This window comes from Mytilus trossulus, chromosome 4 (assembly GCF_036588685.1).
Source record: "Mytilus trossulus isolate FHL-02 chromosome 4, PNRI_Mtr1.1.1.hap1, whole genome shotgun sequence".
Taxonomy (NCBI): domain Eukaryota; kingdom Metazoa; phylum Mollusca; class Bivalvia; order Mytilida; family Mytilidae; genus Mytilus; species Mytilus trossulus.
In genome coordinates this window covers 19,321,689-19,349,133 of record NC_086376.1, presented here as the reverse complement: position 1 = coordinate 19,349,133, position 27,445 = coordinate 19,321,689, and the positions used below count along the sequence as shown (strand labels likewise).

Here is a 27,445-nt window from a genome sequence, read left to right as displayed (position 1 = left end):
ATCTGTGACATAGCCCATTTACTGTAACTTGACCTTAAGCAAGTGCGACATTCTTGTAAGACTCGGCAAAATCGACGGTGCTTTTTAACTACTTATCGAAAATTGATGTATTTCAGTTTTTTGAAAATTTAAGAAAAATAACATTTTAAAAAATCATAAATTCTACCATTATAAGAGCAGTGATAAGCAAACAATTGACGTAAATTTGAGTTGAGTTCGTTTTTAAGTTAAAAAATGGCGGTGCGACAAACTTGTAAGCCTTTGAAAAATCGCTCATAAATTACCATATATCATGTTTCAGGATATTTGTCTTTAAATTCATAAAATTAAGCAAATTAACATTGATGTAGTAAATACAAATACTACACTTTTTTCATTTTAGATAAATATTTTTTGATTCTCAAATCTGGAATCCCAATTTTTTTTCCCGCGGGACAGATTTGCCCTTTTAGTATTGAACGCGTTTTTTTTTCTATGACGTCATCATAACGTCATAAAAATGCAGAAAGGAATGGAGGAACTATTCTGTTTAATAATGGAAAAACACGTTTTTCAAAATATTAAATAGTTTTGACGAAAATCATAGTTTAGTGGTTACAATAACTGATATATGTTACGCGGGACAACCTAAAAATAGCCGTTTTTTTTTAAATGAAGTTTCAACAATTATTTTATTTGTTTTTTATTTTAAAAAATCGTTATTTTTTAAAATACGTACAATGAGGGGGAGGACAGGGGTAAGGGAGACAAGGAGAAAGGGGGTAGGAGAAAGGAGAAAGGGGGTGGGAGAAAGGAGAAATGGGTAGGAGAAAGGAGAGGAAGGCTGGGAGAAAGGAGAAAAAGTTGGACAAAAAAATAAAATATGACAAAATAAAATATCTCTCTTTTTTCCGGTAAATTAAAAAAAAAATAAGGAGAAGAGGGGTAGGAGAAAGGAGAAGAGGGGTGGAAGAAGGGAGAAGGGTACCCCCTGTCCTCTCCCTCTACAATAGCAACTACTCAGAAGTTTTATAAATATTTTTCTCTAATTTTTAGTCAATTTATCCCTTTCTAGTGCACCCATTGTATAAAAAAAATCCACGTGTGCTTCGTTTGATCTCAGTTCTTGATTGGTTAAAATCCGATTATGACGTCGAATTTTCTTGTTTTCCTCCGAATTTCCTATTGTGACGGCATGAAAAAAAGGCGACCATGCCTGATGACATCACATAGAAAGAACACATCTTTTTGCAGATCAGTCGCAAAGAAGGAATAAGTTTGCCTGCGTATTGTTAGAAAATCATTAGATAAACAAATTCCACCACCAAATCTCGTGCAATACGATATTTATCCACTCTCGACAGTTAAATTTTAAATATTTCTTCTTCCGAATACGGGAGTAGACTCCTAGGTAGGAGTGTAAAACGCTCGGCGAGTCTCGGGTTTAGTCGCACACCAGTCGTGTCCAATCCGGATCTCAAAAACCGATTCCGATATGCAGTTTATTGTATAATAGATACGTCAGCAAAACCAGTGTACACATCATGCACATATTTAATGGATTTGTCATAAGGCGCTAACAACAAAACGCAACGATAAGAATAGGAAACACAACCATAAAAATAATTATGGAGGAATGGTGAGACAGTGGCGGACCCCTCCCCCCCCCGTATTTTCCACCTTTACCAGATGAACCACTTCAGTTGGAAAATCCTCTTGAAGTGTAGAATCCCTTATTGTTGATTATTCACTATTGCCGTATTGGGCTATTCCAGAAATAATCCATACCCCCCCTATAGAAGGTTAAGGATTTCTAGAAAAAAAATCTGTTAAAATCTCAGATTTTCAAGAAAATATTCTGTAAGTTGTCAATAATTTCCAGATTATTTCAAAAATTCTAAAAAATATTTCAGGAAAAAAATGAGAATAATACTAAAAATTCCAAGAAAATATCCTGTAGAAATAAATATTTCCAGACAAATTTAATTTCCAACAGAAAAATTCCAGATAAACAATTTTCATGAAACAAATAAGTTTTAATATTGTTTTTTTTGTGTCATACATGTAGATGATTAGATCAAACTGGCATTCATTCAGTGTATGGCAGCTGTATGCTTACTTGTTTTTGTTTAAATGTCTTTGTGATCAAGTTCATCCATTTCAAATGTACAATCATTCAATGGATAATTTATCTTGGGTCTTTTTATATTGTTATGATACATTACGGTCTCTGGTAAGGGTGAAGGTTGGCTCCTGTTGTAATGTTTAAAACACTACATTTTTTTATGCACCTTTTCTAAGTCAGATGCCATTGACATTGTTCAGTGGTTGTCATTTGTTGGTGTAGTAACTTGTTCATGTTTCTGGTTTCTTTTTTTTTCATATAGATTCCACAGTTGGTTTTCTGTTATTTTTGGGGCCCATTATAACTTGTTGCTTGGTGTGAGCCAAGGCTCCATGTTTTTGACCTATACCTGTTAACTTTTTATGCGCTGTGATTTGGGTTGAGAGATGTCTCATTGGTATTCTTACCACATCTTCTTGTTTATACATGTAGGACTCTAAAGTGCGATGGTACTCTAAAGTGCGATGGTCACGCTAAAGTGCAATGGTCTACGCTAAAGTATGATGGTGTCTCACGCTAAAGTGCGATGTTTGTTTGTTCCCTAAAGTACGATGGTACAGCATGCTAAAGCGCGATGGAACAAAAGAGAAAGATTCAAGGGCACTAATGTCAAAAACAAGTCTTTTTGCGAAATCTAGTTTGCAATGATTCAACATATATACAACTTAGATTGACAACTAATACAAATAAATTTTGGAAAATCACTTGGATCATTTTGAATATCAATGTTTAGTGAGAGTTTAATGTCTCTAGCATATTTTGATTTTTTGTATGATAGGTGGTGAGCAGTTCTCTTTTCTGTAGTTCCACATAAACGACAGTTATAGTCTGGGTCCATTTTTTACCATATCTGTTGACAAAAAAAGACTATTTTGGATTTGTTTTAAAGGGTTGAAGGGTAGAAAAAGCACATCATAAGTTGTGATTGAAAGTTGTTTGTCTTACGTCCAGTGGCATGTATTTCATTCATATTTCGGGACTGTACATATTGAAAATTGAGCCGATTTAATCAAGATTTAAAAAAAGACAATTTTATTATAGAGCAATTATAAGACTTACTCCAAATCCAGGGCTGGTTTAACACCATGTTAAATAAGGCTTTACGTATATTATTATATACAGTGGCGGATCCAGAGGGGGGTTCCGGGGGTGCGCACCCCCCTTTATTTTGGCAGATCAATGCATTTGAATCGGGACATATGTTTTGCACCCCCCCTTTGCCCTGGGCTAGCACCCCCCCCTTTCGAAAATTCCTGCATCCGCCACTGATATATGAAATATCCTGACTGCCAAATATACATCACTGATTTCTGATTTCATGGACATGTATATGTTAAGTGCACTGTAAAACAGTTTCAGTTTACGTTTTTGAAATAGACATTAAACCTTGTTTTTTAAGTGCATATATAAAGTATAAGATTTACAGTAGAAGTTGATAACTTTAAGATTTGTCCTTGTGAGAAAACAATACTCGGGTCATAAAGACTTTTTTTAAATCTTGGCTAGTATATATATTGGCATAGTCATACATGTTCAAATGATAAAATACTGACCATGGCTTTATATGATCGGAAAGGTCTTTCAATTGCGGGTAGACATGAAGTTTTTATATTCACAATTAAAAAGATATTAACCAACATTATATAAATAGCTACACAACGAAGTGAGATCTCTGTTTTCTTCTTCTGTATTTTGTTGATGTTGGTACTTGTTCGATTAATTTTCGTATTTTAAACTGGAAATTTCTACTTTCCAGGGTTATCCAGTACCTTAACTATATAGACTACTCGAAACTTCACAGTAATTATTTTTATCAAATATATTTATTTTTAACCGGCGGTAACCGGAACACACCTTAATTACGATTTAAACTTAACCCACAAACTAATGAAATATTGTCACTCACCACTTCAAAACGTTGTAGTATTCAAAGTTCTCGTCCGATTTTCTTGTTTTGTACATAATCGATTTGTTTTGAAAAATTGAATAATTCTGAAAGACCACAGACGAGATTAAAATAAACAAAGGGGTTTTCCGACAGGTATTAGAGATAACCTTTCGCAAAAAAAACCACGTGATGATAAGAAGTATGTCTGGTCAATTTAGGACGGCGGCATCGCACATGGTCACAAAGGGCTATTAACGATAACATACTAATTAGTCAGTTTCCATATCTTTTCTACAGAGCTCCCCGGTTTATAAATAAGTGCTAACAAATCGTTGTAGTTCCTGTCAATATAATACTTCCATGGTTCAACATAAATAGATTGTTATATTGGTTATCAAAATCAGCTAGTGGCAAAATCTTCTGAGTTTTGAATTTTATAAGCTCCAGACATCCCCCCCTTTTTTTTGTAAAACAAAATTTTTGTTTAGTATGTATGTTATCTTTATATTTATATTATAAAATCTTCAATATAAATTTGAATAAGAAATGACTGATTTTCTACAAAAAAAAATTGTATACTGGAATGAAATTTGAGAAGTTATCAAAGGAGTAGGTTCAGTAAGACCCCTTTTTCATGTTTTTGGCTCCAAAATTAAGCAGCTTTGCAAAATTGAGCAAATGTAATCTTTTAGCTATTTTTTGGAAAGTAGAATGCTTCTGCTACAGAAATATGTGCTGTTTTTGACAATACAATGTACAAATATCGTGTACTAGCATCATAAAGTCATGCTAAATTACTGAAATCTTCACAATTATAGCATTTTAGTTAAATTTTAGACAGTTTCCGTCTAAAGCTTAGATAATGCAGCCTCTAATGAAGAGAAGTTATGTATACAGCATTACGGGTAACGAGGGTAAAGGGGCGAGTTTCTTCATATTTTGGCTTGGTAAATATGAATGTCATGTGAATATTCTGAGACATTTATTCAGGAGATTAAATATTTTCTTTGGTAATATCTTCTGACATCAGACTCGGACTTCTCTTGAACTGAATTTTAAATGTGCGTATTGTAAAGTGGCCGCATTCGTGTTCATTCATAATATTAAAATGTAAGTTGTATTTGATGATAATACATAACATATATAAAGGTTGAGGATGAACAGGGATGCGGCCACTTTCATTTTTGACGAAAACCATCTGAAAAGTGACGTTTTTTGGCATATTTGTTAGATTTTTCATATTTAAGCTTCAATCGGAGCGTTTTTAATGACTGATCAGTTAAAATCTTTTACATAAACTAATCGAATCAATTGAAATATACACTTAAGTGTTTAAAAAGTGTCCTAAATATTTCGTTAGATGAAACTGAAATTTGGGGCCAAAATCGGCCCTTACCGGACCTACTCCTTTAATGTTCTCATACCACAGTCACAATTTGAAAATGTTTTCTCCAAATACAAATGGTTTTTAAAAAAATTATAAATTAGTTCACAATACATTACAAAATAAATGTGTCTCTAATCTCATATAATTTCCTGTACATGCAGTTTTACAATTTTCTATTTGTCGCCTGCAACTAAAGTCGCCAAATCTAGACATCTAACAATCCTTCTTTGGGGAACGATTTATATAATTTCTTATTGTTTTCAAATTCCTGTATTTCTTTACATGTTATAATTTCCTAAAACATCATGAAATTAAAGAAAATTACAAAACTTTTAAACAATTGTTAAACTCTAAATTTGTATAATACATGTAATATGAATGACATTTGATTTTTTAAATGTATACATGTTTAACATTTTTAAAGTTAAGATAAGTTATGGAACTGAAAGATGATACATTATGTATATATATTCAAAACATATTCATATAATAGATGTAATCATATTAATCCACTTAGACAAATAGAGTCAATGTATTATAATGATTGATAAATAAACGGAAAAAATAACAATTTAAATAATAAAAAAATAAACTTTTCTAATTTTAAAACTGAGACTAAATATTTATTTTTGCAGAGCAAGGGATTGTGGATACATAGTTCCTAGTATTTATCTCCTTTGTCTTATAACATGTGGTTCAAGTAATTGCATGTAGTATATTATGATATAATTAAAGTCCACAGAAATGGCCATGTGTTCACAGTGGGACTTCTTTAAAGCTTTTTAATTACTGATTGTTTGTCAACTAGATGGCTAGATAAAATAATCTTCAACCTCAACAACTATGAAAAGCAGTAGGTCCTGGTGTGTGGTTTCTCACAAATTTCAATACAAACATACTTGTAGAGAACATAAATCATTGTAAATAAAACCCTATAAATCCAGATAGTGAACTATGATTTTGTTTTTATTTTAAAACCATTAAAACACTGACTTGTAAATAGTTGTAAAAATCTTGATTTGTTATCAACATCCAGTATTTTTACTTAGTCATTTCTTTTGATTCTTCATTTCTTAGTATGGATGTTTTACATTTTTTATCATAAACCTTATAGCTGCATTAAAATATGACTCCTTCACAATAAAAAACAAACTTGAAACAAAAAGATAACTATGGGTCTATAATCAAGTTTGATTACAAAATCAAAAGTTAAATATAATTAGTGGAATTTGGATGTTAGAACCATTTGTTATGTTTATAAAGGTTTTTTTTTTATCATTTTTGTCATGAATAAATTATAATATACACAGTATTCATATCAATTTAATTTCACTTAGTTCTAGAAATGCAAGTTTCAAAATATTTTTTTTAATCACAGGCATTTATTTTCTGAGAATTTTTTCCCTTATGCCATGACCATAACCATGATAACACATGTTTTATGAAAATGCAAAAAAGCAAACAAGTTCTATAATACCAATATACTGATATACATGCATGTACATGTAACTTCCATGGTAAAAGAAAAGAGGGGAAATATTATTATCTCAATCTCCAATTAGAAGTTGTGAATTGTCCCAATAAGATTACAAATGTAATAGTAAACATGTCATGTGGTGTTGAAAGTATGCATTTCTTTTGAAGTATTATCACTATCAATATCTACATGAATATCATATCCCCTGAATGTTATGTTAGAAGCTGAGGTACATGAACAAATGTACATTTTTTTATTTTTTTTTAGGTCCTATTGCAAACAATTTCAAATTTACAACTCTCAGACTTAAGTTCAGTACTGACAACTCTGGCTTACAACATGTATGGACACACTTTATACATGTAGTATTAAAATAATAAAATGTGGTATCATTTCCAAATTGCCAATAAGACTACTCTCCAATAGTTAAGATAATCATGCCATCTGCTGTGGGTATTTTTCAATTTTCACATCTTTTGATCCACTGGAAGGCGTCAAAGCAAAAGCTTAAAATAGCTTTCCTAGACATCATAATTATTTGTACTCCCCACCAGAGATCAAAAGATACAAAATTAACCACTTAAGAATATCGTACAGCCTTCAACAACGAGCAAAAACCTATTAAACCACTTTAAATTTCTGGTACATTGTTTGTAAAGATACATAGGGCTTTAGAATTACCTAATGAACTACAGATATACATACAAGCACAAATTTATCTTAAGTTTACTGAAAGCGACTAGAATCCAGATTTTCCATGGAATTTTTAAACTTTTATTGTTGCCTTCTATAGGATGCTCTGGATTTCCAGAAATTTCCTAATAACAACAGCATAATTTTCCATGGAATATTTTAATTTATCTTTTTGCCTTCTATAGGACCGACATGGAATTCCAGATTTTTTTCTGAACCACATCCCAAATTTTCCATGGATTTTTTTCTGAACCCCATGTACCCTCTATAGGGGGGGGTATGGATTATTTCTGGAATAGCCCATTCACTACATGTATCTGTAGCATTAACATCCTGACACAAATATGTGTGCAATACGCATTGCTAAAATGTGACGTTTTTCTCCTCAAAAGATGATATTGTCATGATTGTTGTAACAAATCTGTGTTTATTTTTTTTATAGTTTATGAGCATGGCACCTACATCCCCATTTATCTTGTTTGAAGAAAAATTGATGGAAGTCATCAAAAAAACACCAAAGACATCACCCCTGGAGATATATATTTTAAAAATATATCTGGAAATGAAAACAGAAACTGACATTGTTCAGGTTTGTACTATAGTAGGATATAGACAGGTAGTAAAAAGATTTTGACTACATGTAGACTGCTGTTTTTACTGTTGACGGGTTGTTCAATTTTAGGAATATATGTTTGTCTGATGGACATGCATGACAATTTTTTATACCCTGTAAGAATATAAGATGGTCCCAAATGTTTGTTTGTAGACTGTTAACATCATGTAAAAACTTGAAGGCATTATTTGACGTTTTTATACCCCATCAAATGAAGTTTGTGTGGGTATATCATGTATATAGGAATCACCTCTGTCTGTCTGTCTGTCTGTCCATCCGTCCTGCTCATTGTCCTGAGCAGAACTTTTGTACCTTAGTACCTACATTGTAGGATTATCAAACTTGGTATGTGGATGAATCATATACGGGAGGTGGATGTGTCACGAATGAAATTATGTCACAATGACCTTGACTTTGATCTTCATGATAGCAAAACGAAGATGATGTGTCACGTACCAAATTTAGGTCAATGTGACCCTTGACCTTCATGATAGTAAAATGCTTTTCTTCTTCATGTTCTTCATGTCATAGCTTTTGTACTGTAGAGCCTAGGTGGTTGTATCATTGGCATAGCTTTTGTACTGTAGAGCCTAGGTGGTTGTATCATTGGAAGATGAACTTCTTGCGATATCAGATGTAAGTCTCATGACTTATAGGGTTAGGAAAGTGAGAGGGAAAAAGGGGTGGGGTATAGAGTTGTGCTCATAGTTTCAAGTTAGATTTAATATGGAACAAGAATTTCATTGCAGACTCAATACACATGATACATTTACAAGTTTAACTTCATACCCTTGGGAAGGAGATTTGAAAGAATTTTGACACGCATCTTCATCAGTGATATCTCACCCATTATTTCATGATGTTATTATTATACAATTTTATTTCTATCTATTATTCAATTTTTCGTATTTAGCGCCAAAGTTCGGGAGCGGAGTATCACTAATAAGCATCAGTTCACACAGATTTCTTGTTTTGCTCTTGCATACATATATTATTATTTAGTGTACAGTTTTGTAACTGCTGAATATTGATTTTCATGTGTGTTATCTTTAGGAAGTAGGAACCAAGTATGACAGTCCCCCTCTAGATGAGAAGGACAGTTGTGGACAGAATTCAAGGAAAAGGAAAGAAAAGAATAGACTTTACACCTGGATAAAAAATTTCATAACAAGAAAGACGTGTGCACCTGTGGAATCTTGTGAGTTTATGATGTTTATCATGTTTATATGCACATTGATTTAAGAATTGAATGCATATTTTTTGTACTTAATCGGCGTGTAAAAGCGTTGACCGAAGCACATTTTATATAAAGCGTGGAAGTGCTTCATACAAAAAATGTGCGCACGGTCAACGCTTTTACACGCCCATAAAATGCAAAAAATCTGCATTCAATTCTTAAAATTACATTTTCCAGTCAAAAAAAACCCAAAATCACATCAAAGTTCAAGGCAATATTTTTTCTGCGCCAGTCGAGTGTTTCGTCTATAAAAGACTCATTAGTGACACTCTTATCTAAAACTATGCAAATCCAAATCACTATGAAGTTGAAGAGATTATAAACCCAAAATATACCGAAACAGGGAACCAAAATAAGACCAAGGAAATCCTATGCCTTGAAGTAGAAAAACTTTATTGTTTTAAACAATTTCAAAATTTATAACAGCACATTTAGTTTGATGAATCACGTCAGCACCGAAGTGTTGACTAGCGGAGCGGGTTAACCTCTAGGAAGAATACCTCCACCAGCAGTGAAAACCATCATGGTGTTAAAAAAAAAAATCACATCAAAGTTCAAGGCAAGATTTTTTCTGCGCCAGACGCGTGTTTCGTCTATAAAAGACTCATCAGTGACGCTCTTACATGTATCTAAAACTATGCAAATCCAAAATCACTATAAAGTTGAAGAGCTTATAAACCCAAAATATACCGAAACAGGGCACCAAAATAAGACCAAGGAAATCCTATGCCTTGAAGTAGAAAAACCTTAGTGTTTTAAACAATTTCAAAATGTATAACAGCAAATTATGAATTTCCAACATAGTGTATTTTAACAGATTTGAGCTAGGACTTACATTTTCTGAGCTATAAGGGGCTAAAAGGGGTTAAAAAAGACTTCTCTTTTTTGTTCGTCAAATTTTTATTTTTCATCTTATTTTGGTTTTGTTTTTTATGCCCCGCCACGAAGTGAAAGGGGCATATAGATTTACCCTTGTCCGTCTGTACATACGTATGTACGTCCGTCTGTCCCGATCTTGGTTAAGTTTTGCGTTAAGGTCCATTTCTCAGAATGTGATAATGATGTACCAATGATATTTCATCAGTATATTCTTCTTAAATAGTACTACATTAATCAACAACATTTGGGTCAATTTGACCTACATTTCATGCTTGATTGACTTCAATAACTTTTTTCATAAATGACCATTGTGAAGAAACCTATTGTAATATATGAATGATATTTCACCACTGTGGTGTTCCTATGTAGTGTAACACAGTTCAACAGTTCAGCATCTTTTGGGTCACTATGACCTACATTTTATGCTTGAGTGATTTTGGTTAAGTTTTGCGTTTAGGTCCATTTCTCAGAACCCTATGGTAGTGCATCAATGATATTAGACTGTTGTAGTGTTCTTGCTTAGTGCAACACAGTTCAGCATCTTTTTGGTCAATATGACCTACATTTTATGCTTCAGTGGTTTTGGTAATGTTTTGTGTATAGGTCCATTTCTCAGAACCCTATGGTAGTGTATCAATGATATTAGACTATTGGTAGTGTTCTTGCTTAGTGCAGCACAGTTCAGCATCTTTTTGGTCACTATGACCTACATTTTATGCTTCAGTGATTTTGGTAAAGTTTTGTGTCGAGGATTATTTCTCAAGAACCTAATGTAGTATATCAATGATATTAATGTATTGTAGTGTCCTTGCATAGTGCAGCACAGTTCAGCATCTTCTAGAATACCATGACCTACATTTTATGCTTGAATGATTTTGGTTAAGTTTTGCATTTACTGCCATTTCTCGGAATCTGTGGTAGTGTATCAATGATATTACACTGTTGTAGTATTCTTGCACAGTGCAGCACAGTTTGACCTCTTTTTGGTCACTTTGACATATCTTATGCTTGAGTGACTTTGGTTTAAATTTACCATACAGCTCTTTTCAGCAGCATTTTGGTCAATTTTTACATGAGACAACATGGAACCTCATATTGATCTTAATGGCAGGGCATCTGTGGCTTACAGACACATTTTCTAGTTTTTCTTTATGTTCCTTATGAATTTTCGCAACAGTAGAGTACGACAGATTTAGCATAGCCTTTACCGTTTTCGAGCTATTAGGGGCCAAAGTGGTGCTAAATAAAAAAAAAACAAAAAAAAAGTTTTTTTATTACTAATCAGAATTCTCTGTCCAGCATATTACTGTGTCCAGCATATTATTGTGTCCAGCATATTATTGTGTCCACTTTAGTAGTGTGTCAATGCTTGCCCAAATGAACACCTGTTCGACCACTGCGGTCGTATCATGCTGCGCTTGGCGTAGCTCTTTATTTTGGTAATGCTTCAACCAAATGATAATATCTTTGGTATGTAGCCTTATTATGAAGAGTTACAGATTAAGTTAGAGTTTGGTGACGGTTCAATGATTTTCACGGAAGCTACAGCCCTTGGACATAGAAAAATTCAATATCAAAGAAATTGTAAATGTAAAACCACTGGCAGTGGGGCTAAACAAACCAAATATAAAACATACAAAACAATAAAAAGTAAAAGACATAGGTTAAAGGTAAAAGTGGCCCAAAATATAAAATATTTCTATACATACAAAATTACAGTGAATTTTAAGTATTCCACACTTTTTTTTGTAATGTTCAACCAATTGATTTTATTTTTGGTATGTGGTCTTATCATGAGAAGTTACAGATTAAGTTCTACTTTGGTTGTGGTTGAATAATTTTTACGGAAGTTACGCCCTCGGACTTAGAAAATTACAGTGAATTTGAAGTTTTCAGCACTTTTTTATGTCCCGCCACAAAGTGGTCGGGACATATAGTTTTACCCTTGTTTGTCATTCTGACTTGTTGCGCAACAACCAGTTTTCCAGACTTTTTTACTAACCACCTTGAGATATTGAACTGATTTTTGGTATATAGATATTTATTGATGTTACAGATTGAGTTTGAGTCTTGTCACGGTTCATTGATTTTCACTTTTGTCGTTCAAGAGTTATGGGACTTTGTTCATTGAAAATTGACATTTTTCACAAAAACTCAAGTTTACTTTGACCAATTCTTACTAAATTTTAACATGATGTTACATGTAGGTCCTATGTAGAGTAAATGCCTTTGGTTTTTGTTATTTTCCCTATTGTCCTTTTAGAGTTCTGGAGTTGGGAGCGGACTAAGTAACTTACTTTTTTTTTGTGAATAACTAAAGAATATTTTTTTCCTATTTTCATTTAGATTTTTTTTGGTTCTATATTTAATTTATTATTTTTTTCATTATTTTATTAAATTTTATTTTTATAAAAATAATTGTCTGTTTGCTTTTAAAATTCACATAGTGTTTCTTCTTTTGTTTTGTTTGAAATAGACATGATCTGATAATTACATTCGAATCTGCTTAATCCGACACCTGAATATTCCGACATCCTGTGAAATCTGACAAAATTTACTGGTCCCGAAAGTTTTCTTTAACATTCTTTGTTAAAAAATCTTCTGTATTCCGTCACCCGTCTACTCCGTAATCCGACAGCATTTTCAAGTCCCAGCCTTCATAAGTACTCTAATTATACTTGTTTAATCCGACCCTTTGATCTCCTTAATCAATTTATAAACAAGGTAATCATAATTCAGTCAGGTGTATTTCATGCATTTTTATTAAAGGTAATTTAATCCATTACCTGTGTACACAAATATCTTGTTATTTTTTATTGATCGGATAGGAAATTTGAGGCTCAGTACGGGATAAAAACATTTCTACAACATATGGAAAATATATAAATCTTAATACATACTTTTCATAATGTCTTTCTTAATTCAATGTGAGTAAATTGTTGGGGAAAAAAATCCAGACGAAGAAATATTGCTAATTGGACTGTGAAACGATTTCATTTTGACAGTTTACTTTATGTAACCAGTGTCGAAGACAATATTCCGACTAAATGATACAAATAACCATGACTGGGAAAATAGTTAAACAATTGATGAAGACTAACACTGTAAATGTTCTAAGAACTTGTCAATCTCACTGAAATTTATCGTACTAAATATTTACGAGATCTTCGGAATTCGTACTTGACGTGGTGTAATGTTTCATAAACACTATTTTTCTTTAAAGGATCTCCTTAGTAAAACCTATTTTGGGTGTTATTGCCCACGTTTGTATCTTACATGCTTATTTCACTTTTATCAAATGTGAAACCCGAGTATTCCGACACCCTGTCCAATCCGACATATTTCTCTGGTCCCGAGGTGTGTCGGATAAGACAGGTTCCACTGCATATGTTTTGAAATGAACTATAAAAAAAAATCGGAATGGGCGTATATTGCACTTGTGGCGCAGCTGTTTATTCTAATTCTGATTTCCAATATATTTCAATAATAGTGAACTACCAACATAATCGTGGCAAGCAAGTTAGACTGTCAAGAAAGTAAGCATATCAAACACATTACTGTATGAAGCAAGCTACTGGTAACACAATTCCTGTGTTGACCACAATATAGGTTATTGAGTAGTCAACAAAGTAGGTTGTTGAGCACCTCAGTTTGTATTGATAAAATTATCTGTAATTTCAAATGTTATTTTGGACTGTCAATTAAGTCATTTTAAGCTTGAGAGGCAAAATAAACCTTTGCAAAAAAAAAGCTCAGACCTGTCCTCTGTTTATCATTGGATGAAAATCTTATATTTTCAGTTAAAGAAAAATGGACCAGATTTGCAGATGCAAATCCATCTGTGGTGATGCAGTACGTCATAAGTAGGCCCAGGGTAATAGAACAACTGCAATGCATTTTGGACTCTGATTCAGGTAAATTTAGAGTTTTACCAAAGAAACAAATGGAATTGTGAATTCAGAAACATGTGTTTTTGATTTCTGTTTAATAATTGAATGATTAATTGTAATATGTTTTGCATTAGTCCATGATTGCAGAATATTTAATTTATTTCAGACAACATGTATGAAAGATGAGCATTGTTGATTGCTTTATAGATTATTATTAGGGTAATGTGAGCTTTTGCCACCATGAAACATCTATCATAACTTATCACACTTTAATCTTCCCCTCTGAAACCGCTGGGCTAAATGGAATCAAACTTGGCAGGATGCATCTATGTAAGGTCTGTTATAAAATTGCCTCATTTCGTCCTGATTGGACAACAAAATTGGCTGCCATGGGCAATTCTTGATGCTCACCTGAGCCTCTAGTTTTTTTTTTATTCAGTCATCTTCAAAATTGTTACTAAAAGAATGCATAGATCACACACAAAAAATTAAAACGGCATTAAAATTGCTATATTTAGCCATTGATATGTTTGGTTAAGACTATCCAGGTAAGCAATTTATGTTAGTTAATGAAATATCTTTCCTTATTCAGAGAAAGAGTTAGAAATAGACAGAGAAGAAGATAGAAATACTCAGATGGAAGGTGTAGTGGCAGAAGAAGATTTTGAGAGGGAACAGTTCATCGATTCAGAAGAGAATATTATCAATGAAGAAGAGGGTATAAATATTGTCAAGTGCTGTTTTTATCCCCCCTGCTAAGCGAAAGCGGGGGGATTATGTCATGTATGTAATGCAGTCCGTCTGTTTGTATGTATGTAATGTCATGCAAAATCTCAGAAACTAGAAATGATGGAAACTTGAAACTTGGTAGCATGTTAGAATATGTGATCAGGGTATGAAATTCATGCCCTAGGGCAAATTTATGAGCAAAATTTCGTTTTTGAGATAGGCAGAAAATGGTGAAATCTTCCAAACTATTTACAATAGGAAGTTGGTTCCAACAGTATGACCTCCCATTATGGGTACCAAGTCTAGCAGTGGCATGGTATTTTGCCTGCAAGCCCTGAGGGCATTTTCCTAAGGGTTAAAAATAATGACAAAATCGATTCTGCACGAACTCCTCTTACACCTTTCATGGTAGAAACATGAAAATTATAAGTGTATAAGTAGTACTATGAAAGTTGTCTGTGTCAAAGGTTTCGGAATTTTGAACTTTGCCCTTAGGGCAAAATGATTTCCCACCAAATGATTAATATGCGACATCTTTTGGTATGATTATGATCCAAGCAACTAACTTTTTATACAACCGCAAAAATTTTGCGTTCGTATAATGGTATCGCCCCTGTCCGTTGGCGTCGTCGGTGTCGGCGTCGTCGTCGTCGTCCAGATTAATGGTTTCCGGACAATAACTTAAGTTCTGATAGAGCAAATGCTACGAAATTTTAACACAAGGAATATAACCACAAAATACAGCTTAGGATTGTTTTTGGGGGTTATGCCCCCGCCGGTTCCTGAAATAGGGGCCAAAAAGGGCAAAATAAGTGTTTATATTAAATATGATGTAGAGGATTTATTTTTATGCCCCACCTACGTTAGTTGAGGGGCATTATGTTTTCTGGGATGTGCGTCCGTTCGTTCGTCCGTCCGTCCGTTCGTTCGTTCGTCCGTCTGTCCCGCTTCAGGTTAAAGTTTTTGGTCGAGGTAGTTTTTGATGAAGTTGAAGTCCAATGGACTTCAAACTTGGTACACATGTTCCCTATGATATGATCTTTCTAATTTTAATGCCAAATTAGAGATTTTACCCCAATTTCACGGTCCACTGAACATAGAAAATGATAGTGCGAGTGGAGCATTCGTGTACTGAGGACACATTCTTGTTTGTTCAATTTTAATCAAATTTTTTTCATAATGTTCCTTATGAAATCCCGCAACTGTAATATTGCAACGGATTTAACATAGCCTTTACCGTTTCCGAGCTATAAGCGGCCAAAGTGGTGCTAAATCCCAAAAAACGAACTTTTTTATTTCTTGTCCGATTTCAATGGGTTTTTTTTTTTTGATTCCTCATGAAATTTTAAGCGATTTGAGCTAGGACCTACGTACGGTTTCAGAGCTACAAGGGGCCAAAAGGGGCTAAAACTGCCTTCTCTTTTTTGTTCGTCAAATTTTTATTTTTCATCTTATTTTCATTTTGTTTTTTTCATTATGTTCCTTATGAAATTCCGTACCGATAGTATGTCAACGGACTTAACGTAGCTTTTACCGTTTCCGAGCTATTAGGGACCAAAGTGGTGCTAAATAAAAAAAAAAAACTTTTTTATTTCTCGTCCGATTTCAACGGGTTTTTTTTCTTTGGATTCCTTATGAAATTTCCAACTCAGAAAATTTTTACCGATTTGAGCTAGGACTTACGGTTTCTGAGCTACAAGGGGCTAAAAGGGCTAAAACGAACTTCTCTTTTTTGTTTGTCAAATTTTTATTTTTCATCTTATTTTGGTTTTGTTTTTTTCATTATGTTCCTTATGAACTTCCGCACCGATAGTATGTCAACGGATTTAACATAGCTTTTACCGTTTCCGAGCTATTAGGGGCCAAAGTGGTGCTAACTCCAAAAATAGAACTTTTTTATTTCTCGTCAAATTACAACATTTTTTTTGTTTGGATTCCTTAACAAATTTCCAACCCGTTTGATTCTCTCCAAATTTAAGCTGGGACTTACGGTTTCCCTGCTACAAGGGTCTTAATTTCTGTGTCCAGTATATTACTGTGTCCAGCTAATTACTGTATCCAGCAAATTACTGTGTCCAGCAAATTACTGTGTCCAGCACATTATTGTGTCCACTTTAGTAGTGTGTCAATACTTGCCCAAATGAACACTTGTCGACAACTGCGGTCGTATCATGCTGTGCTCGGCGAAGCTTTTTATTATGTATTAGTATAACAGTTGGAACAATACTGTATGTTTGGATTCCAAATATGGCAATTCCAACTTTGGTAAATTTCCTGAAAGTCTCAAAAACTGTTTAAATTTTGGAAATGTTCCTTGAAACTAATTGTGTTTTACAATAACATATAAAAAGATATGCACACTTGGATTTTAAAAAAATGCCAATTCCAGTTTTAAGAAAATTCCTGAAAGTCTCAAAGACTGGCAAATCTTTGAAAATGTTCTTCAAAACTTACTATTCTTACATTGCAAAAACAAACAAAATATTTTTGAATGTTCAGATTTCCATTTTTGGTAAATTTCCTGAAAGTCTCAAAGACTCATTAATTTTTCAAAATTTAACTTGCAATTAATCTCTTTTGCTACATTTTATTTATTGGAATTACATGGAACACTAAGATTTCAAAAAATTGCAATTCCAAGTTTTGTAAATTTTCTGAAAGTCTTAAAAAGACTGCTTGATTTTTGGAATCATTCTACAAGACTTACCATATATATATATCATAAAAACTAATGAAATGTTTTGAAATGCTCTGATTCCAAAAGTTGCAATTCCAACTTTGGTAAATTTCCTGAAAGTCTCAAAGACTAGTTAGTTTTTGAAATGAAACTTTTACGCTGATGCTTGTAAAATGGGTTAAAACAAGTCCAATGTTTAGTGTGGTATAATAAAACAATTATGTCCTTCATGAAAAGTTAATATCCAAAATTGTTAAATCTCGAAAGGGGGAATTTCCCTTTGGCTATGCCCGCAGGAAATAACCTCTTCCTCGATTTATCAATTTTGGATACAGTAAAACCTGTGTAAACCGGCCACCTCTGGGACCGTCAAAAAGGGCCGGTTTAGGCAGTGGGTCGGTTTATTCAGGTTTTCAGATTGACAGGAAGTCAGTGGTTCATGACGTCAGATATTTTACAGAACTGCATATTTCATGCAATTAACAAATAATAAGCTTGTATAGTACAGTAGATTACTGACATATTATAAATTAGTGTATTGAATAATAGAAAATTCTGAAACTAATTTTATTTAACCTAGAGTGCCGATGATTTGAACACAATATATATTTGGACATGTCCCTGCTTTTTACCATTTTTCTACGAACGAAACATCTTCAATCATTGCTCTCATTGGTATGAGAAAGTTAAGAAATCCATCATCTTTGGAATTTGAAAAATGATTCATACATTTAATGTTTGTGAAGAAATACTCATATGAAGTTAAAGTTTCTGGCTCGTCCGCTTCATTTTCACTTTCGCAGATTTTGTTTGCGTCGGAATCTCCACATTGTTTGAATTGATAAACACGAGTTGTTTTTCTGTCCATCATAAGTTTCCTCCGTAGGCATTGAAGATTAATTTTCCATAGCAGTTATTTCGTTTCAAAAGTGGTCGGATCTCTGTCGACTTGATCAGTTGATTGACATCAATCAATACCGTTATGATAAAAGGCCAAACCGGTTTTGACAGGTAATAATTAAAGTCATGAAAGTAATTTACTGTATTGGGACTAGATAATTAGATCGGAATTCCGAATAGACAGGGTCCGGTTTACAAGGGACATTTTTGCAAAGAATATTAAGGGAAGGAAGTGGGACTTTAATTTTCGGCCGGAATTGACAGGAAACCGGATTACTCAGGGTCCGGTTTTCACAGGTTTGACTGTATTAACTTTCCATGAAGGTCATAATTGTATATTATACAATTTATGACTTTTGATGAGGTGGATACAAGGATTTATTTACCTTGTACAAATATTTCATGTGATTAAGGTCAATATTTAAGAAATAGTTCAAGACACTGAGGGCCTTTTGGAGTGGCCTGCCAGTCCATATATTACAATTTGGCCTAAAGTTTCAATGAACAATTTCTTTAATTATACTTTCAACTGTCCTTTACAGTAACATGACTATCAATCTTTATTTTTAAAATTTTGTAAAAAAAAAAATGAGTCTTTCATTGATATTTTATTGTAATAATTTGATACATTATTTAGTTTTACCCCCGCTTAAAAAAACGGGGTATATAGTATTCGTTGTGTCCGTCCGTTCATCCTTCCGTCCCTAAACTACTGAAGGGAATTCCATGAAACTGTCAGAGAATCTTTGTTACATGTTCCCATTGTGCACCTCCTAATTTAGATTTTGATCCTACCAATTTCTGCGGTTTCCAATAGCAAATCATGGACTTTGTCTGTCCCTTCGTCCGTCATACTAAGCCATCCTGTTTACGGACTTAGTACATATATTAAACATATGGCTGTTAATGAAAAATATGTTCGACTGTATTGACTAATATCTCAAAAACCATTCATTGCAAACAGAGAAAATGTGACAAGGACAAAAATGTTCAGAATGACAAGATCTATTTAATTTATATTTATGTCAAAATTGTTGGATACTCCTGCATAGGGGTTATTGGCCATAAATGACAGTTTTTGGCAAATTTGAATGCTTTTGGCTATTATCTCATAAACTATTATCACTGTGCTTAAACGGCTGTGGGTAACTTAAGTTACCCACAGCCCAATATGGCGGCGTAAAATAATGCGATTTTAATTTTATCAAATATCTTTAGATTTACGCATTAATAATTCTTTACAAGTTGTCAATGTATTGTATCTAAGGCAAAATAATCAACTGAAAACAAAAAATGTAATGCATTTTGTCTTAGCTTAGCCTAAGAACAATTTTAAAAATGGCAAAAGATGTCCGTAACTTTTCTTAACCGAAAACTCTGGCCGTGGGTAATTTTTCTGTTGTAGCCTTTGGATGCATAATTTTTGCGTATATAAGGATTCTTTATACATAATGATCTGACATTTGTTTTCCTTTTCCACGGACACCGAAGAAAATGACACTCACAAACATGGGGATAATACCAACTTAAGCGCTTAACTTTGGTCCGTTTAGCTGTGCTGGATGTACAAATACACAGTCAGGTCCGGTCAGATTAGGGACATTAAATCCGATGCCTCGTATAGGAAGAGTGCCACGCTCTCTAATTTCATGAAAATATAACATAAAATTGCGTACCAATACAGGATAATTTGTACATTAAACATGCAATAAACTTCAGCATTTCAGCTACTGCAATTTACAATCATTAGATCTGCAAGTTACACGCATCCGCTTTACAAGTTAAGGGCATCTAAACTGTAGAAAAAGCAGCAGGTACACGCATCTTACAGCTCACTAAGAGCTTTAAAAATGAAACAGCTAGACATATAATAAACATGATTCTGGTCTATATTAAATCTTGAGACACTGACCTTTTCCTAAATTGCAAAATTCAACAATTGTAACAATTTTATAGGCTTAAAAGCTAGAAAATATAATGCCCATATTTTCGTATGCCATCTACGGCTAACCGTAACTGCATTTACGGGCATCGGCTTTATACCATTGTATACCAGTGTTTTCCACTATTAACAGCTACCGAAGGAGAGACAGGGTTTCAAAGAACTCAATAAATCATTATCCCAGTAGAAATTTTATTTTCAACTGTTTGAAGAAAAACAACAATGTGATCCTGGCAAATCTATTTGAAATTACATATATGTAATTGCACTATGTTTCGATGAGTAACACAAGTAAATAATGAAGAAAGTTTATTAACCCAACTAGTCCTGGTTTCTTAAAAAATAAGGCTAAGATATTTTCATTGTTTCAGTATTAATGTACGGTTTATTCCCTTTTGTAATTTCATCTGAAAATTTGAATATTGGCACCGCATAGAAGAAAAACATTTAAGCTACATGTTCAGATTTTTCGGCTTCTTAATATTCATCTTAAACTAGTTGATTAAGGACAGCCGTGGTTTGTTATTGTAAAAATGTATGTTGCAGTACTGTGTTGCTGTAATTTTATGAGTAAAACAGACAGAGTGATATCACATATAATCTAGAATAAAAAATGTTGAAGGGGTTTAGTGTTTTGCTTTAAGGGATCGTTTCGAAAATTGGAACTTCTGACTATGAATTCCCCTTGCCGTTTTTGGGAATAAGTAAGGCGTTAACCTTTACTCTTTACTGTAACTAAATGTAGTTGTATACCAACTTACGATATTTCATAGCTTACCTTTATATTTTTGTGTATAACAATATAAATTCTGAGAAAAGTTAAAGACACATCATGAAGTTACGGACATCTCTGTAAATTACGTAAAAAAAGTTACGGATATCTCTTGTAAAAGTTACGTACCTCTTTTGGACTTTTAAAATCAGTTGTTTTTCGACTTATTGTTTTATACTTGAGTTATTTCTACTTTTATTAGTGCGGGCGAAACTGATATACATCTTCTTGAAAGCTTTATCTTCGTTAAACAACTTTGTTTTGCTTTAAAATAACTAAAATCTATATAAACAGAAGATGTCTTGCGCCATCTTGGGCTGTGGATAACTTAAGTTACCCACAGCTGTTTAAGCACAGTGATTATAGATAGAAAAAAAAATATTTTAGATTGCAAATATGTTCAGCAATAAAAGCTCTACACACAGTTCAAATGACCAATTGTTATTGGATTTATTGCCCTTAAATGTTTATTACTTGTTTATTACCATATCCTCTATTTTTATATTTTCACCGATTTTAGTGCTTTAAAAAGTATCTTTTAAACTGTTATAGATATATTGAAAGTTTGAACAGCAAAAATGTTAAGTAGGACAAGATCTAAAAAATACAGCCAGTGGGTCTGAAATCATCCTCAAAGGAAGATTTAGACAAATTTGAAAACAGGTGAGCGACACAGGCTCCTTGGAGCCTCTAGTTACCTTTCTTGCAATAGTTACTAGCTGGTTCGTGTCAAGCGCAAAATTATTATGATTTACATTCAGAGTGGAATTGGTAACGACACGGACACATAAATATTCTGAAATATAAAACAGCAATACAAGACTTGACACAGCTTGTTTTTTTTTTTTTGTCAGATCATACATTATTTTTTTTATTTTGGTCCTGGTAATGAAACAGTTGATAGTGAAACATCTGTCAAATATGATATTCATCTTTTGCAGATCTACCAACAATGGAAACTCCAATTTCCTATCCAAAAAGGAAAAGAATTCCTAGAAAAATATATACTCCAAGCAGCAGTAAAGTAGCTGAAAAGCAAGAAAACAAGAAAAGTAAGAATTGCTGATTTGTATTATTGGTTTCTGTTTTGGTCACTTAGCCTGAAAGGCTTGCAAGTTTTTGCCATCACTAAGCATTTTCATCCATTATTTATCGTCTGTCTGTTGTCCATCCATCCATAATTTATGTTTTATTTTGTTCTAAAACATCAAACGGACAGATGGATCAGTATAAACAATATGCCCTTCACTTATTGTCACGGTGGCACGAAAAAGGCGTCTAATTTTCCATCTAGTTGTAATTTGACCATGTCATGAATATTGTCCAAGTCCCTTCCAACAACAATCGTCAATTTAAGGAAAAAAAATCCAGTAAATTTTCAAAAGTTGTAGGCTAAAAAATATCTTTAAACCTGAATTTCTTTTTATATTAAATAAAATTGACAATTTCGATTTTCAGTTATGTCAAAAGTAGTCATATTTTTTCCAACAAAGTGAATTTTTACAGATTTGAGCTAGGACTTAAGGTTTCAGAGCTAAAAGGGGCTAAAACGGACTTCTCTTTTTTGTTCATGAAATTTTTAATTTTCATATTTTCATTTTGATTTTTTCATTTTTCATTGTTTTCCTTATGAACTTTTGCACTGGTAGAGTCTCGACGGATTTAACGTAGCTTGTACCGTTTCCGAGCTATTAGGGGCCAAAGTGGTGCTCAATCCCAAAAAACAAACTTTTTTATTTCTCGTCCGATTTCAAAGGTTTTTTTTTCTTCTTTAGAGTCCTTATCGAATTTCCAACATAGAGAATTTTAGCAGATTTGAGCTAGGACTTGCAGTTCTTCCAACCTATTAGGGGCCAAAGTGGTGCTTTTTAGTACTAATGTAATTTCTGTGTCCAGCAAATTACTGTGTCAAGCATATTATTGTGTCCACTTTAGAAGTGTGTCAACACTTGCCCAAATGAACACTTGTCGACCATTGCGGTCGTATCATGGTGCACTCGGCCAAGCTCTTTATTCTTGTATGTCGTTCATGAATTCAAAAATGCTTCATCCAATTGAACTGAAATTTTAAAATTAGGCTGGAATTGGTAATGTCTGGTTACCTTTTGTTTTTTTCCAATTTTGCGATGTGTCCAGAGTATGGGACTTTGATTTTTACAAAAAATGCCATTTTTCTTGAATGTCGTACAGTAACTCAAAAATGCTTCATCCGATTAATCCGAAATTTTATAATTAGGCTAGAATAGGTAATGCCTGGTTCTCTTTCGGTTTTTTTCTGATTTTTCTATATGTTGTTCTAGAGTTGTGGGACTTTGGTGTTAAAAAAATGCGTTTTTCTTGTATGTTGTACACTAATTCAAAAATGCTTCATCCGATTGAATTGAAATTTTAAAATTAGGCTGGAATTTGTAATGCCTGGTTCCCTTTCACTTTTTATTAGCTCACCTGACCTGAAAGATCAACTGAGCTATTCCCATCACTTGGCGTCCGTCGTCGTCGTCCGTTAACTTTTAACAAAAATCTTCTCCTCTGCAACTGCCAGGCCAAATGGAACGAAAACTAGCCACAATCATCCTTAGGGTATGATGTCCATGTCAGTCAACCAAGATGGCCGCCAGGGCTAAAAATAGAACATAGGGGTAAAATGCAAATATTGACTAATTTCTTGAAAACCATTGCAGATAGAGAAAATCTGACATAGGCAAAAATGTTCAGAATGTCAAAATCTACCTAAGTTCCATTTATGCCAAAATTGTCGGATGCCCTCGCAAAGGGGTTATTGCCCATAAATGATGATTTTTGGCCAATTTTAACGTTTTTGACTATTTAAGAAATAATTCATGGCAGCCATGGTTTATTGGAGATTTTAACATGGGTTGCATTGTTTGTGTAAAATTTTAATCCCGAGTGTTAGCGAGGGTTAAAATTTCGCAAATAATAATTTTCTCCTCTGAAACTACCAGGTCAAATGGAACCAATCTTGGCCACAATCATCCTTATGGTATCTATTTTTAAAATTATATCCGTAGTCCTTGACGGGCAACCAACATGGCTGCCAAGGCCAAAATTTAATAGATGTATATCATGCTAAAATTGTCATATTTCTTGCATTTTATATATAAAAAACCTGTACTCAATTTCCTTTTGTTTTCACAATTCCCTTTATTATCCAATGCTACATACTATTATGCTGCGATTGGTAAGCACCTATGTTTCCATGAAGTGCCAGCGCTGCAGGTCCAGAGCCGACTTTGCTCTTGTTCTTTCCCATTTTCATACTTAACAAGTTTTCTTTTCATGGTCTGTATGTTTATATTATTGGCAAGTGTTAACTAGAGATCAAAAGAGGTCAGGGCATCAACTTAATCGGAATAAAAATTAGCATGGTTATAAATGCCACTTGGCTAAGTACATGTAATTAAGACAATATAAAAGAAAAAACACACCTGTCATATTTTAAATTTCTCTTTAATTACCGTTATCAGTGCCAGCTAAGTAAATTAACAGTAATAATTATACCCCCGCTCCGAAGGAGAGAGGGGGTATAGTGTTTTACCTCTGTCCGTCAGTCAGTCCGTCCTCTGTCAGTCCATCCGTAACACTTTTTTGTAACACTTTTCTCAGCTACTATGTATTACAGCTATTAGATATTTGGTATCAAGCATCAATTTGGGGTGCTGTACCGTGTAAGTGGTTTTCAGGTCTGGTGCTCATCTACTTCCTGTTTACAGACTTAGTACATATATTAGACATAGGGGTATTAATGAAAAATTTTCATAACACTTTTCTCAACTACTATGTATCACAGCTATTAGATATTTGATATCAAGCATCAGGTTGGGGTGCTGTACCATGTAAACGGTTTTCAGGTCTGTCGCTCTTCTACTTCCTGTTTACAGACTTAGTACATATATTAGACATAGGGGTATTAATGAAAAATTTTCGTAAGACTTTTCTCTGCTACTATGAATCACAGCTATTTGATATTTGATATCAAGCATCAGGTTGGGGTGCTGTACTGTGTAAGCGGTTTTCAGGTCTGTCGCTCTTCAACTTCCTGTTTACGGACTTAGTACATAAATTAGACAGGGATATTAATGAAAAATTTTCGTAACACTTTTCTCAACTACTATGTATTACAGCTATTAGATATTTGTTATCAAGTATCAGGTTGGGGTGCTGTATTGTTTAAGTGGTTTTCAGGTCTGCTGCTCTTCTACTTCCTGTTTACGAACTTGCAGATCCTATAATGATATGGTTAGCGGGGGTAGACTTTTGTGAGTAATAGCTCACAGTTCATCTTGTTTAATATTTAATTCCTATCTTGAACCTATAATAATAATGAATTAATAGAAGTTGTATCACTCAAAACTGGCAAGAGAAAAAGGAAGGCTCCTTCAACTTTCACACCAAGTGATTGGTAAGTATCAAAAATGTAAGTACACATTGATTAACTTTGGTTAAAAGTTTACGTCCGAGTTCATTTCTCAGATACTATGTGGCCTAGGATCATGTAATTTGATGTGGGGATGTAACTTTGCAAGCCTGTCAGCATCAATACCAAAATAGGTCAATTTGACCTCCATTTCATGCTTGATTGACTTTGGTTAAAGTTTACGTCCGAGTTCATTTCTCAGATACTATGTGGCCTAGGATCATGTAACTTGATGTGGGGATGTAACTTTGCGAGCCTGTCAGCATCCATACCAAAATAGGTCAATTTGACCTACATTTCATGCTTGATTGACTTTGGTTAAAGTTTACGTCGAAGTTCATTTCTTAGATACTATGTGGCCTAGGATCATATAACTTGATGTGGGAGTGTAACTTTGGGAGCCTGTCAACATCCATACCAAAATTGGTCAATTTGACCTACATTTCATGCTTTTATTGACTTTGGTTAAAGTTTACATCCGAGTTCATTTCTCGGATACTTTATGACCTAGGATCGTGTCACTTGATGTGGGGATGTAACTTTGGGAGCCTGTCAGCATCCATACCAAAATAGGTCAATTTGACCTACATTTCATGCTTGATTGACTTTGGTTAAAGTTTATGTCGAGTTCATTTCTCAGTCACTATATGGTCTAGAATCATGTAATTTGACCTACATTTCATGCATAGTTGACCCTCCTTAGCTTAAAGCTCTTACTTTTATGAATTATTGTGTTTTATAGGTTTGTCTTAGGTACAAAGAATGTTGCAGATGAGGCGAACTTTGTAATCATGGATTACCCTATGTTTTAGCAAGGCACATTCACTGATCATACAAGGTTAGTGCCCTGAGGGGCATTTCTAGAATTATACAGGCCCTGGAGATAGTTTTTGATTTGAAGGAGAATTCAATTTGTGTTTCTTTGGACATCTATAACAGCATCCTGTTACAATTATATCTTCTTAGGTTTTGCTCTTTTGATATAAATTACATGAGTTAAAAAGTAGTCTTAGATTTAGAGTGCACTTATTGGCAGTTATATGCATGTATTACTTTTGCTTATATAAAGAGGTTTATAGCATTGTATATGAAAATCTCTATTAATATCGACCTACAGGGGATGCATGATGCCTTGATTTATAAAGGTGAATCTAAATTTATAAAGGTTTGTTGTTATCTTGAATTGTGTCACATTTTCTTGTTTATGGGCTTTTTACAGCTTACTTTATGTTGTGGATTCTTGTCCATTGTTGAAAGCCGTACGGTAACCTGTAGATAAATTTTTATTTGTACTTGGAACCTTTCCAGATTACTGTCTCATTGACAATCATACCACATCCTCTATTCTTATAACTAACTTGATAAGAAAATATAAAGTGCATCTTGAAAAAAAGCCATGGGATAAATATCAAAAAGGGATGTAGCTAGTCTATATTGTTATTGATATGCTTGTATTATACGCCTTAAATCATACTTTTCCTATAGAATATTCAAAATCTGCACTTCAAACTAATGAATTACACTATACAAAGGATGTATACGACAAAAGTTTAATCACATTATCAGCTGAAGTTCTGTTCACCCATAAAACATGGACAGTTGAAGATTTGGAAATTTTCTGAAAATACTGTGTAAAATTAATATAATAGTTAATACTTGTTTCATATGACATTTTACTTGCTTGTTTGTTGTGTATAAGGTATTGTTTTTTATTTCTTTGGTCAACTCACCTTTTTGTATATTATTTTATGTATATAATTTTGTTTTGAGGACTCCCAATAGATTAGCTAAATTGTATGGGGTAATCCTCAGTTGGTAGAGT

The 27,445-nt window shown here is 33.5% G+C and overlaps 2 protein-coding genes across 4 annotated transcripts in view; both read left to right on the top strand.

Annotated features, from left to right (window-relative positions):
• The window catches only part of LOC134716470 (von Willebrand factor A domain-containing protein 5A-like), a 390,229-nt gene that overhangs the window by 158,582 nt on the left and 204,202 nt on the right, over nt 1-27,445 (top strand). The window lies entirely within an intron of this gene.
• On the top strand, nt 1,510-26,650 carry LOC134714829 (uncharacterized). Of its 3 annotated transcripts, none has more exons than XM_063576438.1 (8): nt 1,510-1,618; nt 7,992-8,138; nt 9,216-9,360; nt 14,079-14,192; nt 14,761-14,886; nt 22,130-22,240; nt 25,542-25,623; nt 26,366-26,650. In XM_063576438.1, the coding sequence occupies exons 1-7, from the start codon at nt 1,616-1,618 to the stop codon at nt 25,610-25,612; spliced, it is 717 nt and encodes a 238-aa protein (XP_063432508.1). In that variant the 5' UTR covers nt 1,510-1,615; the 3' UTR covers nt 25,613-25,623; nt 26,366-26,650. The 3 variants fall into 3 exon arrangements, with proteins under 3 accessions (XP_063432508.1, XP_063432506.1, XP_063432509.1); XM_063576436.1 differs by having other exon boundaries at nt 25,542-25,608; nt 26,366-26,649; XM_063576439.1 differs by lacking the exon at nt 25,542-25,623 and having other exon boundaries at nt 26,366-26,649.

What these genes read in the sequence shown, in the direction of transcription:
- LOC134714829 (XM_063576436.1), top strand. An exon ending in CATTTTGGACTCTGATTCAG is followed by an intron (nt 14,193 to 14,760) that starts GTAAATTTAGAG and finishes TTCCTTATTCAG; the next exon opens with AGAAAGAGTTAGAAATAGAC. An exon ending in ACTTTCACACCAAGTGATTG is followed by an intron (nt 25,609 to 26,365) that starts GTAAGTATCAAA and finishes TGTGTTTTATAG; the next exon opens with GTTTGTCTTAGGTACAAAGA.